Below are 18942 nucleotides of genomic sequence, written 5' to 3'. Positions count from 1 at the left end.
AGCCATCATACTCTCTGGGGATACCAGGAGTGTGATGAAAATGGACAAAAACTTGTTGACTGAATGGATACAGAAAACCTCAAACTCGTTTATGATGCTAAAGACAAGGCAACTTTTATCTCTGCACGATGGAATCATGGCTATACACCTGACCTGTGCTTCACTACACAGTCTCCAAACGTTCACAATGAGGTACATCTCACAGTACTAGCCAAGTTCCCTCACAGCCAGCACCGGCCAGTAATTCTCCAGACAGGTCTGTTCATACCCATTATCCTGTCCTACCTGAGACCACAATGGAACTTCAACAAAGCAAATTGGACAGAATTTTCAAAGCAGACTGACTCCAATATAAGATGGATAAAACCCACTTTCAACAACTACAGCAGATTTATTGGTATACTAAAAGGTGCAGCAAAACGATGCATACCAAGAGTTTACCGCAAAGAGTACATCCCTGGCTGGAATGAAGACAGTGAAAAGCTTTTCAAGGAATATGAAGACAATGGTGACCCAACAACTGCCTCTGTCCTTCTACAATCACTAAATGAAAACAGACGATATAAATGGCAACAAACTGTAGAATCCTTGGACCACACTCACTCCAGCAGAAAGGCCTGGTCCTTAATCCGGAAACTGGATACAGCAAAAAATACTATCAGGCAAAAAAATAACAAACTTAGATGATATGGCCAAACACATGATCACTACCACCAAGTCAAGAAAGGAAAAACATATCATAAGAGAAGTCAGACATCAATTGAATAAAAGGAAAAGGTCAGCTCCACAATCATCTGAGTTGTCTGCCCCATTTAAACCAGAAGATACTATAGAAGCTATGAAGTGCATGAAACCTGGAAAGGCAGCAGGTGCTGATGGCATTTACCCCAAATTGTGTGGTCCAGCTACTGTCAGATGGTTGAACACTTTCTTTTCCAACATTGTAGAAACAGGTCATCTGCCTCCACTATTCAAGAAAACCAAGGTCATTGCTATACTAAAGCCAAACAAAGACCCTTCAAAAGTTGAAAACTACTGCCCATTTGCACTCCTTAGTATCACATTCAAGCTGCTAGAGAGACTGATCCACAATAGAAGCTCCTCAGCCATCAACAAGGTTGTTCCTATAGAACAAGCTGGATTTAGACCAGGAAGAGGACGTGAGGAACAGGTGCTAGCAGTAGCAACTCATATCGAAAATGGCTTTGAGAAGAAGCTGATAAGCACAGGTGTCTTCTTAGATCTAACTGCTGCTTATGATACTGTTTGGCATGACAAACTGCTGCTCAAATTCATTAGTGTCATCCCTTGTCAGAAACTAACCACTCTAATAGGCAATATGCTGAGCAATAGGTATTTCCAAGTATTTTCAGAAAACTCTACAAGTAGGGTGCACAAAATAAATGAGGGGCTCCCACAGGGCTCTGTGCTGGTTCCACTCCTTTTTAATTTGTACACATACTATCTTCCAAATACCAAGTCCAAGAAATTTATTTACGCTGATGATATTGCCTTGATAGCCCAGGACCAAAGCTTCCCTGAAGCTGAAGCAACATTAACAGCAGATCTGAAGATATTGGATGAATATTTCAAACATAATTCTCTTCGACCGAATCCTCAAAAGACAGTTGTATCAACTTTCCACCTGCAGAACAAACATGCAAATTACAATCCTACAGTCAGTTTCAGAGATGAGATGAGATGAGATTCTCCAATACTGCAGTAACCCTAAATACCTAGGGGTGACCTGGACATATCACTGACATTCAAAATGCATCTCAAGAATGTAGCAGCTAAAATTAAAACTCGGAACAACATCTTACAGAAGTTAACAGGGACCACCTGGGGTGCCAATGCATCAGTCCTCGGAAAAACAGCTCTGGCTCTTTCGTACTCAGTTGCAGAATACTGCTGTTCTACATGGTTAAACAGTGCTCACACCAAAATAATTGACATGCAGCTCAATCAAGCAATGCGCCCCATCACAGGATGTATTCAATCTACTAACAAGCACTGGCTATCGGTTCTAAGTAACATTCCACCCCCACCCCTAAGAAGATCTCGGTCACTACTGAACACATGGAAGAAAATTGAAAACAACCCACTGCTACCAATATATTCAGATTGTCCAGTATCATTACCGCAGCGATTAAAGTCCAGACAACCATCGTGGCAAACAGCAATCAACCTGCAAGACAATAACTTCAAAATAATAGATCATGGAACAATCAGTGGCAGAGCCAAAACTTCCTGACACATCATTACTTAATTAAAACTCCTTGGGAGCAGCCTGCAGGCTTTCATTCACCTCAACGACAGTGGTGTATACTGAATAGGATAAGGACTGGTCAAGGAAGATGCGGAGCAATACTGTACAAGTGGGGATGGAAGTGCTCTCCTCATTGCGACTGCGGTGAAGAACAGCAAACCATGGATCACATAGTGCTCGAATGTCCCCTCAGAGCGTTTAGAGGCTCAATGAAGGATCTCCACAACCTAACACAAGAAGCTGATGAGTGGATTAACCATCTGGACATAGTATTGTGAATAATTTTATGAACTTGAGAGTGTGTGTATATGTGTGTATTTTTGTACATATTTTGTAAATAGCTGATATTCCTCCTTTCATCATACGATAAATAAATAATCGTATAGATCCGTATTGATACAGTTCAAACTCAGAAACAATGTTATGTTTTGGTCCACCCAATCAATACACCTTTTTTTCTTTTTTTAAATTTTTTTTTACATATTTCGTCTCTATTTGAGACTTCATCAGCCATAAAGTCACATGGTAGATTAGAAAAATTCATTGTTCAGGAATTGAAACAAATGGAAGAACCTAATGCCTTTTTAGGGATTATTTGAGAAACGCAAAAGATATATAAATATATATTGTACCAGGAACCGCCAGCGGTCTGGAACATAATTTATTTCAGCATGAGGTACTGCGAAGTAAACAAAGTCATAGCTGGAACTTTCGAGTGAGAGCGAGTAACTACGTCACGAGCTTCACGCAAGGAAGTGACATTGCTATGACGTGCCGATCACGTGTACAGCGCGTGATTGCATGGAAAGGAATGGTATAAAAGGACAGGGATTCGCCAAGTAAAAATCAGTTCATAACTCGCAGCTGAAGGAACAACACGATGTAAGTACGTGAGTGACTACGCCGAGGTTCGAACATAGCCGCCATGAGTGAGGTTCGCCGGTAAGAACTCTGCCGTAATTGTCGTCAAAAGACTTGTATTCAAAGTGCTACTATTGGACTTACAAATTTTTCGAAAATTAAAATACGAACGTAGTTTTCACGAACTACTAGGACTATTTCGAGAATGTGTGACAGTAACTTAAATTGTGGTATAATGAATTTAAACTTCAACTCAGTCGAAAGCGAGTGTGTAGAACTTGTACTCACACCAGACTTATCTTTAACTTGGAACATTTGTAATTTAAAAGCGGGTACATATTAACGCAATTTTCCAGTGAAATACATAAATACTTAGTCTTTTAAAGCAAGTAATGCAATGAAAGTGTTTAAAGATTGGTATTTAATACAAGTGTGTCCGACTCGTTGGCTGAATGGTCAGCGTACTAGCCTTTGGTTCAGAGGGTCCCGGGTTCGATTCCCGGCCGGGTCGGGGATTTTAACCTTAATTGGTTAATTCCAATGGCACGGGGGCTGGGTGTATGTGTTGTCTTTTTTTTTTTTTTGCTATGGGCTTTACGTCGCACCGACACAGATAGGTCTTATGGCGACGATGGGATAGGAAAGGCCTAGGAGTTGGAAGGAAGTGGCCGTGGCCTTAATTAAGGTACAGCCCCAGCATTTGCCTGGTGTGAAAATGGGAAACCACGGAAAACCATTTTCAGGGCTGCCGATAGCGGGATTCGAACCTACTATCTCCCGGATGCAAGCTCACAGCCGCGCGCCTCTACACGCACGGCCAACTTGCCCGGTATGTGTTGTCTTCATCATCATTTCATCCTCATCACGACGCGCAGGTCACCTACGGGTGTCAAATAGAAAGACCTGCACCTGGCGAGCCGAACCCTTCCTGGGATATCCCGCCACTAAAAGCCATACGACATTTCATTTCAATACAAAAGTGATTAACTCTAAACAGCATTAAAGCATTCGTCTCAGGTGAACAAGACAGTGCCGCATTAGACGACTTCTTCAAAACATATAGCTGTTTGAACATACAAACATGCATGTGTTTAGAACACTTCTACTGTTGTAAATATACCTTTTCTTCATGTGTCATACGAATGATTATATTAGAACTGTGTTTTTCCTCTGAACAGTTATTCTGATAAATGAGCTTTCGTAATTTTGCTGCTAGTGTTAAGAACAGCGAACAAGTGCACATAACAAAAATACCACGCATACATTTATGAAGTGTAATTACAACTTATTTTGAATGGGACACTACCAAGCAATCACAGTCAGTTGAACTTTCTCGTGTTTGCTACACTACACAGTGACGCGCGAAATCCTGACGAATGCCTATTTCTCGTAATTATCATATCTGCCTGCCGCTACACAAGCTGAATCTCGAGTCGACGTGGGACGTGTCAACAAGGGATATGGAGCGTGGTGCTATGGTGATGATATCACGACACCGGCTGCCTATGGTGACAACTTGCTGTTCGCTGACCAGCAACTGTCTACATTCCAGTCCTGAGTTCCAGTAAAACCAGGTGATATGAAGTGTATTTTAAACCACTTTCAAAACAAGTGCATAAAATTCCACAAAACAAACTTTCTTCTTGCCAAGTGGGATAGTAAAATCAGTGACTTCGTTTAGCAGCTTTACGAACAATTATTACATTGCTCATTGGAAACTAGACTTTTACTAAATTCTAGTATTCAGTATTTGGAATTTTGAATTTGATCTTCTGGTGAAAGACATTCATTTCAGTTAGTTTATAGTGACTTATGTAAAACCAAATTATTTTCAAAACCTCAAGATAAAGGCAATCTTTTGTGGATATCATGTTTTTAAATCAGGTAAACATTGCATTACGAAAATTTTGTAAAATAACTTGCTTTAATGTTTAAATAATTTGCCAACAAAACAAATATTTCGTGAAAAGGAGCAGGAATAATACAGTAGGAAACATTGCCCATAAATACATGATGGTGAATAAATTGAGTTTTAAGCCCAACTATTATTCTGCTCGGCGTACGCCTCTCTGTACCTGCTCCATAAGAGCCGTCCACCCCTACGTGAAGATTCTCATGCCCAGATCCCTAATCTTTTCCCGGTACAAAATATATATATTATTTTACATAAAGTGACCTCACTTCTTGCAAAAACTTTTGTTGTCTTCAATGTTAAAATTGTAATATAACTTGAAATGTGACATGCCTGCCATAACGTTTCGTACGGAATGCAATGTCCATTGTTGCTGTCCATATTTAAAATGGAAGTTCCTTTATGAACTGTTGAGAAAACACTGGAGAACAAATATAGACATATTTAATGAGGTAGTTTAACACTTCTTGCAAACAATCTTTCTGCAATGTTTAAAGATGAACGGCCGTACTTGAAAATGTTGCAAGCATTGTTGGAATCTGATGCGTATTGATTGGGTGGACCAAAACCTAACATTCTTTTTTAGTAAGTGGTATGTTCCGAGCTGTCAGTGGAGAGATGGCGTGGAATGACATTAGTAGACGAATAAGTTTGAGTGGTAAAAGTTGGAAAGATCACAATATGAAGATAAAGTTGGAATTCAAGAGGACAAATTGGGGCAAACATTCATTTATAGGAAAGGGAGTTAGGGACTGGAACAACTTACCACAGGAGATGTTCAATAAATATCCAAATTCTTTGAAATCATTTAAGAAAAGGCTAGGAAAACAACAGATAGGGAATCTGCCACCTGGGCAATTGCCCTAAATGCAGATCAGTAGTGACTGATTGATTGATTGATTGATTGATTGATTGATTGATTGATTGATTGATAGATACTCCAACCATATCTTGAGATAATCCAACCGAAGATTAATAAATCTTATTTTAATAGCTTGTCCTAAGAACAGCTGAGAATATTAACATTAACAGAAACTGATATGTATAAATAAGTGTAATATATTAACGTAACCATCGATTTCCCATGAAGATTTTGCACCTTTTACCAGTTTTCTTTATGACTGTTGCATAAAGATGAGATAATAGCACATTTCAATTGTGATGAAAAGATGAGATTTGATAATAGTGATCGTTAAAAAGTATTTTAAGCTACCAGGTCAAATGTTAATAATTTCTTTTAAATTCAACTTCACGATTTAGTTTTACTTTAACAATATTTCTATTTTTGAATTAATAATAGTAGTCAAATTTACATGAAATGTTACTGGACGCGGAAGGGCGTAATATGTTATCACGAAATTGCGACCAGAATGACCCTTGTATGTCGCTTTGCATTGTGAACATGTCAATTTATATATTCCGGAGTCCAAATACCTATCGTTCCTTGAAATGTTTGCAATATTCTGATTAAAAAATCTATGCTTTGTGTTATTATTAGTAGAAGATGCAATTTTCTAGTTGTGTTTCTTAAATAAATTTGTCAGTGAATAGATTTTTGGATTATTATATGTAAACTTAACATATCTGTCTTTCTTTTTTGGTTCCGTTAACAAGTTTGATTTTGTCTGTAAATTTTGTAATTATCTTATTTATGGAGTTCATATTAAAACCATTGTACTGGGCCTGTTTCTGGATGAATAGAAGTTCTTTTTGACACTGGGATTTTGAAAGAGTATGTTTTTTTCAAGTTGTTTTACATTGCACCGACACAGATAGGTCTTATATCGACAATGGGATAGGAAAGGGCTAGGAGTGGGAAGGAAGCAGCTGTAGCTTTAATTAAGGTACAGCCTGATATGAAAGTGGGAAACCATGGAAAACCATCCTCAGGGCTGCAGACAGTAGGGTTCAAACCCACTATCTCCTGAATACTGGATACTGGCTGCACCTAAACGACTGCAGCTACCGAGCTCGGTAAAAGGGTATGTTAAAGGCTCTGTTAATATAGCTATAATATGCTGATTTCTTTTGCGCCTCTAGATGTATCAAACTATTTTTAATTGTAGTTAATGAAAAGGTAGATTTTCTATGTATCTTGAGAGAAAAAACGCTCTTTTTCCCTTTTGCAGTGATATCTAAAACATTCAATGATCTCTCTTCTTCATTCTTGAGAGTAGGTTTAATTTTAGAATTTAAGTTATTTAAAGTGTTCAAAATGTTACTGCTGTTATTGTGTTGTACCCAAAGATCTAACCCCTCTTCTTCTCCTTGTTTTATGACTGCAAAGGATCACCTTAATCAGTCCATCATTCAGGTCTATTTGACCAATTATTTTTGTATATTCGAGATAATCTAAATATACAGTATGTTAGCCAAAATGCCGGAGGCTGGGGATCCCATAGAGAGGCCTACCTGTCAATATATTTTGTTATTGAAAGTGAAGTAATTATGCTCTACTACAAATTAGAGGATGCTGATGAAATTTTCAATTTCTGGTATGTTTAAACGGTTGTGCTCCATTAAATTGTTTCTGATAATATTAAATGTCTCATCTGTTGGGATATTCGTGTACATGTCCTTTATGTCAAAGGAACATGTTGTATGAAATGGGGCTAGCTTGAAATTTTTCATAACTTGACAAAAATCTATCAAGTTTTTAATTGGTGTTTTATTATAAAGGACATAATTATTTGAAAGAAACCTGTGTATGAATTGAGAAGTTTTATAAAACGAGCTGTTCCAGAAATTTATAATGGGTCTAATCGATATGCCTTCTTTATGTAGCTTTGGGAGCGCCCTTGCCTTTGGGAGTCTAGGTTTCATGTTTATTCATTTCTGCCCATCTTGGTTGTTACAAATGAAAGATGATTTTTCTTTTAGTAACATTTTAAAATTCTTTTGGGTACATGATATGGGACCCTTTTCAACTATCCTAAACAAATTATTACAGAAAAATGTTTCTGTTTTTCTTGCATAATCATCTTATCTAAGATCACTACAGTTCCCCCTTTATCCCAATTTGTGATTATTTATATCGTATTGTTTTATTTTTTTCTCAATTCATACACAGGTTTCTTTCAAATAATTATCTTTTATAATAAAACACCAAAAAACCTTGATAGATTTATGTAAAATTATAAAAAATTTCAATCTAACCCCATTTCATACAACATGTTCCTTTGACATAAAAGACATGTACATGAATATTCCAACAGAGGAGACAGTGAATATTATCAAAAAAATTTAATGATGCACAACCGTTTAAGCATACCAGAAATTGAAGATTTCATCAACATCCTCAAATTTGTACTAAAGCATAATTACTTCACTTCCAATAACAAAATATATCAACAGATAGGCCTCTCTATGAAAGCCCCACAGCTTCCGGCGTTTTGGCCGACATATATTTAGATTACTTCGAATATACAAAATTAGATTCACAATTAAGTATTTATTTTCCACCTAGTCGATACAAATTAATAATTTTAAGGACACTTCCTCTAAAGCATTACTTTGTCAATTTTATACATTTTTCATCTAAACAGTGTTATGTGGCTGAAGATGTTGATAATATACGAAACATGTACCACTTTTGACCATTAAAAATTGCCTTAAGCAATCATTGTATCGACTAGGTGGAAAACAAATACTTAATTGTGAATCTATTGAAGTGCGATACGGACCATGAAGCTGATTTTATGTATACAAAATTAATCGGTCAAATAGAGGCGTTAGATCTTCGGGTACGATACATGGATGACACATATGTAACAGTGGATCAAAGATGCAATAATAGCAGCAACATGTTGAACACTTTAAATATCTCAGATTCTAAAATTAAATTCACTCTCAAGAATGAAGAGGGACCATTAAACTTTTTAGATATCACTAAGAAAGGGGAAAAGAGTGGTTTTCCTTACAAGATACACAGAAAATCTATCTTTTCATAAATTACAATTAATAACAGTTCGATACATCCAGAGGCAAAAAAAAAAAAATCAGCATATTATAGCTATATTAAGAGCCTTTAACATATCCCTTTCAAAATCCGAGCATCAAAAATAACTTGTATTCATTCGGAAACAGGCTCAGTACAATGGTTTTAATATGAGCACCATAAACAAGATAATTATGAAATTTACAAACAGAAATCAAACTTGTTAATAGAACCAGAAACGAAAGACAGATATGTTAGATATATGTATAATAATCCAAAAATCTATTCACTGACAAATTTATTAAAGAAACACAACTATAAAATAGCATTTTCCACTATTAATAATATGAAGCGTAGATTTTAAAATCAGAATATGTAAACATTTCAAGGAAGGATAGGTATTTGGACTCCAGAATATATAAACTGACATGTTCATAATGCAAAGCGACATATATGGGGTAATCTGGTTGCAATTTTGTAATAAGATATCAGGAGCATGTCAATGCTGAGAAGCATAAAAGGTTTTCAGCTATGGGGGTACACATGAGCATGACAGGCCATAGCTTCACAAAAATTGAACAAGATCTCACTATTTTAAACAAAATTAACAAAGGTGGATTAAAGAATACCTTGCAGAACATACACACACCTACTTGGATCGACTTATTAATAAGGATAGTAATCTTAATGATGTAACTGAATATAAGAATCCTCTCTTTGAACATATTTTAATTTATTTAAAATTGTTAGGTAGAAAATATGATAATCCAGTGAATAGCAGAAACAAGATTAAGCCTCCAAATTTCCAAGTCATTTCCCTTCATGCCACAGAGCAGTAACAAATAGCAAGGTAGCCAAGGACATGCCTCCCACCTCTCTTTCTACCTCCTCTCACCAATGAGGAGGCCCCAACAAGTTTCCACCATTACTTTACAAGATGCAAAGCCATATCAAAAGTAGTGGGACTGCTCTAAGGCCAGCAATAATTTGGAATGCCTTATTAATGAAGTGAGTCAACATTCATTTAGACACAAACTTCTTGTACATAAATGATCAACAGTTAAATATTCACATTTCTATTTTCCTTCCTTTGATTACAGATTATTGTTGCAATCCTTACAATGATCATTTAACTGCAGGATACTCTTGTTAGCAGCATTAAAAATTGAACTCTATGTTATACACAGTTAGGGGAACATGTTTTGTAATGTCTGGTATGTGAACGTTAATTTGATAGATGGGATTCCAATGGTTGTACAGCATATCTTGAGACCTTATCTACTCAGGGTATGTCAAATCGAAGTTATACTACATCTGTATGCGTAGCCATGCATCAACTGTCAGGTGATCCCTCAAAACAAAGTGAATAGCGGTACGCCCGTGTGTCGTTCTAAGGTACACAGACTACTGCGGTCATTTGAGCACATTGTACCTCAACCAGCACATCGCATGAGACATCTTAAAGAGGTTCAAGTCACAAGGGCCATCACTTTCATCCAGGAAGGATGGAATTTTCATTGTGTTGCTGTGGATCTCAATGTCTCTCCCTCAGTTATTCACTGCTTGTGGAATCGCTACAATGAGACAGCCCAGTTCACAAGGAGGGTTTGACAAGTTCGTGGACGCATGCCAACCCCACAAGATGACCGATATCTGACCACCTGTGTGTTGCGGCATCATTCAGCAACTGCCAGAGAACTGCAACAAGACCTCAGGAGAGTCACTGGAGTCACGGTGTCTGACCAGACAGTAAGGAACAGGTTAAGAGAAATGTCCTTATGACCCAGACGTCCTGTTCGAGTGCCTCGCTTGACGCAGCAACATTGCACAGCTCACCTTCTGTTTGCCCGTACTCACGTCAACTGGCAACTTCGCCAATGGAGAACAGTGTTGTTCACAGACGAGTCCAAATTTCCCCTGACACAGTGTGATGGATGTCAACGTGTATGGAGACGCTGTGGTGAGCAGTACATGCCAAATGTTGTCCAGTAAGGCGACCAATTAGGACAAGATTCTGTGATGGTGTGGGGTGGCATCAGTATTGATGGCCGTATGGATCTTGTCGTCGTCCGTGGTAATCTTACCTCTGCAGGGTACATCGAGCAGATACTGCTACAATATGTGTTGGTTGCTGCATATGGTGTTGGCCCTGAATTTGTACTCATGCACAACAATGCCAGGGCTCATGTAGCACGCATCACCAGAGCTGTCTTGCGAGAACTGGACATTCAAGAAAAGGAATGGCCAACAGTGAGTCCCGACCTTAATCCCATCGAGCATGTATGAGATAGGCTTGACAAAAGTGTTCGTGGGCGTCCTGTTCCACCACAGACTCTCCAAGACCTCGAACAGGTTCTCATTGAAGAATGGGACCTGATACTGCAACGTGACCTCCATTGACTTATACGGAGCCTGCCACGTAGGTGCCAAGCAGTGATAAATGCTCGTGGGGGACATACACCATACTGAAGCTCTCCAACTGTGATAAAAATCCACCTTGGAGGACTATTATCAGTTTGTTTCAGTTTTATTAGTTTTCCCCTATTTGGACATTTCCGTTTGTGTTCTGAGAACGTGAATCCATCGATATTCTTTTGTACACTTCAACGGTAAAGAATAAAGGTTTAGTTGGTAATATACCTGGGTGTGAAGTATTGTTTTATGGAGCATGGCATATGTTGAAAAACATGTTCCCCTAATTTTTTTGAACTGTGTATATAGAAACACCACAAGTCACTCATTTTAAGGATTTATTCAAGAGATTCTCAACAACACAGTGCAGCAAGAAAATATATATAACGCTTTGATCTGTAGTAATTACAGAACATAAGTTTTTACAAAGAACTTTTTGATGAACATTATGACAAACTGTCACAGTTTTTATAAAAAAGCATTTAAAGTCGGTAGATACTAACACGATAAATTCTCCCACAACCAACCGCTTTCCACCTTCCACTCCTCTCTGCCCCTGCTCCTCTTTAGCTCATTTCATCATTACCTTAATAACTAATAGATTTTAAGTTTGTATGCATGTTAGAAAATTTTGGATAAGCTTTGTTTTCACCTAAGCAAGGACACTTGTAGCTAATGATGTTTGTATAAAAATGAAACATGCACTACAAATTGAAGAAACTGCTTAAGACAATGAATATATAGTATTGATAGGGTGGAATAAATTTTAATTTATCAAATACTGTGATAGGGTGTCAATGTGTGTTCGGCAAAACAACCACGTATACGTGCATCTCTGCCAACATGACTGTTGTCATCCTGGAAAATGGGAGTATCCACAGTACACTAATCATGAAGATGTTGAATGAAGGGCAACGCTTGGTCATAGAGACTGTTGAAATATACATACATGTTCACGACGACCTGAATGACTGGGCCCAAGTCATTGTAGGAAAAACACCTCCGGTCTGAACTACACCTATACAATGTGTTTAAACGCCTCTCCAAGCTGTTGTTGCACTAAATGCCTTGCATAATTTGAAAACTAACAAAATTGCAACATGTTGGATCATACTATATTCCTCCAGTCAGCTACTGTCCAAGTTCGGTGTTGTTTGACCCATCAAAAATGATCAACTTTATGTGTCACTGTGAGCAATGACCTCTTATAAGGTGATGATGATGATGAGGTGCCACAAAGTCGATGTCGATTCCTGACGGCTGCATGGATAGACTGCCTCCAGATGTTTCGGTCTTCAATCATATGCTTCAGATCCTTCAGTGACATATTCTTGTTGGATTTGATAGAGTCTATTCATGTCAATGCTGGCCGCCTTCATCTTCGACACCCCTCCACCTTATAATGTATGTAAGAAAATATTTATTATTTTGCCACCTATTCAATACAATGTAGAATGTTAACATGTTAGTTAAACATTCTTGAAATATAATGAGACATGTTTTGCCTTTTCTTGTGAGGCATCTTGAGTCAATATCAAAACCTTATTTTTTTACCAGGTACCTAGTTGACGATTATTCTAAAATGTATTGTTAAATGATGTACGTAGGATAAAATTGACAGTTCATCATAAAAATGTCTCTGAAATAATTAAAACTCTATTAATTTGTGTGTAGTTTCACTTAAAGAAGGAGGCATCATTTGATTAGAAGTAATATGATTGTTGGCTTGAAGCCGTAGTCAATGTTTGATGTAGAAGGAAATTGACAAGTTAATACATAGTAAAAAAAAGTATAAAATAGGTTCAATGTTGAGTATAAAATAAGTCAACAGTCTAACAACGCCAAAGAACCACTAACAAGAATCGCAGCATAATTCAACAGCCCCAATTCAACTATCAAATCAATACAATATTCTTCAACAACATAAGTTTCACAATCAACATTAAAATTCGTCATTTGGATGAAAAAAATAACAACAACTACCTATTCAACAATCTTTTTAACAATATCAACTCAATTACAAAACGTCCAATTTGAAGCAATGAATATCATCATCCTCTTCGCGTCAAAATCACACCAACGTAGCGAGTGACGGCCCATTATTATTTCGGCAAACTCACATGGTTGACTCACAACAAATTAGTGTAACTACAAGTATCTGTTGAATTGCACGTCAACACAATCTTGCTGGGCTAAATTATAAACAAACTTTATGAACTGTTGACTAATATCTTATAAATGTTTCGAGTAATACACGCCAACGTCAAATAGCGACATTGACTCAGTAATTGGAATGCTTTTCCTTCCCATTTTACACTCAACATTGAACCTATTTTATGCTTTTTTTTACTATGTACTAACTTGTCAATTTCCTTCTACATCAAACATTGACTACAGGTTCAAGCCATCAATCATGTTACTTCTAATCAAATGATGCCTCCTTCTTTAAGTGAAACTACACACAAATTTATCATTGTATTAAATTATTCAAGAAACATTTTTATGATGAACTGTAAATTTTATCCTACATACGTAAATTTACAATTCATTTTAGAATAATCTTTAACCAGGTACCTGGTAAGAAAATAAGGTTTTGATATTGACTGAAGATGCCTCACAAGAAGAGGCAAAATGTGTCTCATTATATTTCAACAATGTTTTAACTCACATGCTAACATTCTGCATTGTATTGAATAGGTGGTAAAATAATAAATATTTTCGTATATACATTATATGATACTTTCAAAACGGACTAAAAATGATTTTCATTACCCCTTCGCCTTTCCAGCATAATAGTATTTTCCAATGAGTCAGAACATCTCATAAGGTGTCCAAAATATGACAGCTATAATCTTGTAATGAATGCCTCAAGAGACAGATCTGGTTTGATCTTCTGAATGATCCATGCATTTATCTTATTGGCTGTCCAAGTGATACACAATATCCTTCTCCAACACCAGAGCTCAAATGTGTCAATATGCTTCCTATCTCGCTTCCTTATGGTTCAGCTTTCACAACCATATGTAGCTATGGGAAAGACTAATGCCTTAACCATTCTGACATTGGTATGCCAAAATACACCTAAACACTTGATGATGTTTCAATGCTGCTCTTCCAAGGGCAAGTCTTCTGTGAATTTCTGGACTATTTGAGCCACTTCTACTGATGGTTGATCCCAACAAACAAAAACTATTCACCTCTTTGATTAACTCATTATTTATCATAATGTTTGATGGTAAACCTGATGTCAAGATTTTGGTCTTGATATTCAAGTATAGGGCCATGTTGTCACTTTGTTCTCTAACTTTCGTTATGATGTCCTCAAACTCTTTAGCAACCAAAGTGGTGTCATCTGCATACCTCAAATTGTCTGTATTCAATCCACCAATCTTAAAACTATGACGTGACTCATCCAATCCAAATGCCCTCATGATGTACTTAGCGTACAGACTGAACTAGTACGGTGAAAGTATACAGCCTTATCTTGCGCCTTTACAAGATGCCCGACTCCAAATGTTCATTGCATCCATTCCCTTTGCGATGTTCATTTGGAAACTGGTCGGAAAGCTTCATTCACAGACAGCAGGAATTCCTGTCGGATGTGAAACTGATTTTCATTGACAGGGTGTGACACTCTTCTTTGTTTCCTGATGGTTAGGATCCTTTTGTGATCACAGTTCTTATGCGGATTTTCATGGTAGACAAGCTGAACAGTCTGTATTGACACACCAACAAATGTGGCAACTTCATTAACTTTGTGGTTATGGGCTACTCCAAACACAATAGCCTCCTTTTGCTGGTCTGTCACATCTTTGCTTCAACCCATTTTGATGCGCTATTTCCATACAACTGGTTGGCACAAACAACTTCACTGTCATGGTCACATGACCGCCTGGGACCAGTTCAACACCATCTACAGTACATTGCTCCACAGAGTGCATCGATACCTCTGGCTTAAGATATAAGCTCGCCCTGCAGGGGATGTTTGAAATCATATTAGTCACTGACAGGAATACTGCTTATCTAGTCATTTGATTTATGTGGGAGAGTGGATTAATCAAGGGCATATACATTTCAAGTGTTCTGTTACTCAGGATACTTATCTTCCCTTTCAATGTGTTTGTGACCTTCTCAGCTTAAGAAACTAATTTTTGTTTTACAGTATTTATACATTCATTTTCAAATTCCTACAATGAATAAATAAATTTATTTTATTTTAATTTTTGTTTCCATTTAATTTGTTCAGAGACGATAATTACCTAGTTGTACTTCCTTTTAAAACAAAAATTACCACCACTATATATGGCTCCAAAGTGATTATTCAAGTGGTGACTGATATTTGCGTGGTGTGCTTACATAAGCATTAAAACTGATGGGCATAAACTGGAACCCTGCCTAGTTCCTGTTTGGTTAGTTGATTCTCTTTCATCTCTCTTGATTCTTATCAATGCAATTAACTTTTGAGGATGCCCTGTTTGAGACTTTAGGCCTCAGTACCTTCCATTCATGTTTTTTTGCCGATATACAAGCTTGAAATGTGGCTTGCACGATAAGCATAATTACTAATGCAATTCAACTGAACCTACCTGTAGTGAAAATATGCAAATAAGCATAGATTGTAACAGTTCCAGTCACATAAACAAGTAATCGCCACATATGAATGCATAATATGACACTACTAAAACACAAAATTCACAAAAGAAATAATAGCCACTTGCTCACAAAAAATAACTGTGACAATCACACATGTATACTGTACATACAAAACAAAAAAATTCACAAAATCATCACTTAAACTGACATACCAAACAGCATTATTTCTGCAGCCACAGAACAGTCACTTTCTAGTCGGAAATTCCTTAATGGTCAGTAAGTTTTGTCTTAACATGGTACACTGATCCCCCCAACATTTAAAATATTATGTAATTCACTGCTATCTGTGTCGTATGTGGAGATGTAGGTGAGAATTCTGTCAAAGGAGACTGACTTTTCAACAAATGTAGGCAAAGGATCATTTCCTCTTCCCCCTCACTTGCGATCCTCTCTATGCTCATTACTGCTGTGTACGACATGGTATGGAAAGGACTTCTGTGTAAATTGTTCAGAGTCATCTGCCGCTGAATCACTTTGAGGCTGATCAATAACATGGTCTCAGACAGGTACTTTAGAGTAACCCAGGATGATCTCACAAGCAAACAAAAGAAAACTAAATAATGGCCTACCTCAGGGGTCAGGGGTCAGTACTATCCCCTACACTTTTCAACTTTTATATATTTTGGTTTTACCTGAAACCAGAGCAAATAAATTTGGTTGTGCTGATGACTTGGCCTTGGCTTTTCAACATAAGGTGTTCAAAATTGTTGAGAACACTCTAACTTAACAAATTACGTAAATATTTAACCAATGGAGACTCTTACCAAATCCTTTCAAAATAGAGATCAGCTGCTTTCACTTAAATACCAGAGAAGCAGATTATGAAGTGAAAGTACATGAACAATGTAATGCTTCCCTACCAGAGTTACTCAAAATATCTTGTAGTGACACTGGATAAGACATTATCTTTCAAGACACATCTTGAAATTACGTCTTGAAAATTAAGCACTCAGAAACAACCTAATTCAGAAAATTTGCAGCACCAACTGGGGAGCAACAGCAGGTACACTTCAAACTTCTGTGATCAGCTTTGTGGTGTTCTCTGCGGCTGAATATTGTGCTCTGATGTGGATGAATAGCTCTCACTTAAAGATCGACACAACTCAATATAACAATGAAAACCATTTCTGAATGCATAAGAACTACTCCACTATATTGGCTCCTAGCACTGTCATATAGCCCCCTCTGCATTAAGAAGACAAGACACACTAATAAAGGAAATTGGAAACTTCCGATTCATTATGACATTCCACATTTGACAATAAACAAGCTTTGTTCCAGAAATCCACCCCTACGAATAGTCCAACTGCTTGCTGATAGTGACTTCAAAATTGATGCTAAGTGGCATGACTTCTGGACTGAGAGTGCCCATCTGAAGAACGTGACCTTACTGAACCCATACAGAAACCCAAGGGCCTTGAACTTCTAAGACATATGTGGAAAAGTCCCAATCACATCTAAACAGGACGTGGAGTATGTCCGTACAACCTACACAAGTGGGATAGGCAGTTAAGCCCAACACTTGCACAGCATTCAATAGTGAGCTTGCCACTTACAGTGTAAGCATATTTATTTATTTATTTATTTATGTAGCGTATGGCATTACACAAGGAAGAAAAATAACTATACAAACAAATTACTATAAATACAAATCATAAAAGATAATAATAAATAACACATACAAGTATTAACTAATAGTAATAAATAATAAAAACAAATAAAACCATGCACTTTTGGAATGAACCAGTAGACTGAGGCACAAATGGACAATAAGTGTACTGGTAATTGGTGATTTTTAGGCAGATAATGATTACAGTTCATATGTACATGCGACTACAGTAAACAAATAATAAATTACATTTTATTGTTAATTATATTTCTTTTACACTTGCAATTATTTCACTAAAATATTCCCACCACTGACTGTTATTCAAGTTTATGATACAACGAATGACAGGCAAATGAACATTGATGTCTCAACTGTCATCTTTTGTAGTTTTCATGAAATCAAGAACCACTTGTGGTTTAATAGGTAGGTAAGAACTTGAATATACAAAGTATCATTGCTATAGGTATTGAAAGAATTTGCTGATTCAAAAATGAGAAACTAGGAATATTGTATGAAAAATTTTGTAGGCTATTTATACATTTCACTAAACTGAAGTGGTCTAATATAGTAGATATTTACCTGCAAAGTCTCCTTAGATGCAAATCGTCTTGGGCATTTAGGGCATTGAACATACCCATCCTGTTTCTTATGCGTCTTGAGGTGAGACTTCAGGTAAGTCTCTCGAGCAAAACGTTTGCAACAGGTAGGGCAATGATAATCCTTTTGATCTGGAAAAATGAGCAACACTGATGAGCACAAGAACATAGTAAACTACAGACATTACTGTCATTACTGGACTGTCAGCACTAATTAATATCCTATATATAAGTAATTACATATGTCTTTTGCCCATTTATTAACTGTTTTTCCACTGGCCAATGATCCACTGTTTATAACACCTACAAAGTTCACCTCTTTTGAAATTGAATAATTTACACTCCCAAGGAGGTCAATTGTCTGATGATTTGTTTCACCACACACACATGTAGGATGTCTTGTTATTTTGAACCTAAAGAAGTATTCACCAAATTTCTCATGGCTTGTAATCATAGCTCTCATATTATGGCTTACGTTTAGTTTAATTTTCAGTCTACTCCATACATGAGGAAAGTATGATTTGTTATGGTACAGCTTGTAGTATTTCTTCTTCTTCTTCTTCTTCTTCTTCTTCTTCTTCTTCTTCTTCTTCTTCTTTTATGACCACATAGGATCACTTTAGTCAGTCCGTCGTTCAGGTCTCTTTGAAGGGATTGTTCGGGCTTTGCGGTCCTCCCAGTACTTCTTCAGAC

General features: G+C 37.0%; 1 protein-coding gene across 6 annotated transcripts in view; it reads right to left on the bottom strand.

Moving 5' to 3' along the window:
• LOC136858371 (zinc finger protein 594) overlaps window positions 1-18942 on the bottom strand; it is a 393129-nt gene that overhangs the window by 62846 nt on the left and 311341 nt on the right. For all 6 annotated transcript variants that reach the window (XM_067137863.2, XM_067137860.2, XM_067137864.2 and 3 more), the window contains one exon: window positions 18233-18381. In XM_067137863.2, coding sequence (XP_066993964.2) covers window positions 18233-18381 — 149 coding nt within the window. The remainder of the gene's footprint in view (window positions 1-18232; window positions 18382-18942) is intronic.

The sequence above is a fragment of the Anabrus simplex genome, chromosome 1, assembly GCF_040414725.1.
Source record: "Anabrus simplex isolate iqAnaSimp1 chromosome 1, ASM4041472v1, whole genome shotgun sequence".
In the NCBI taxonomy this organism is placed as follows: Eukaryota; Metazoa; Arthropoda; class Insecta; order Orthoptera; family Tettigoniidae; genus Anabrus; species Anabrus simplex.
This window is presented reverse-complemented; position numbering and strand designations above follow the sequence as displayed.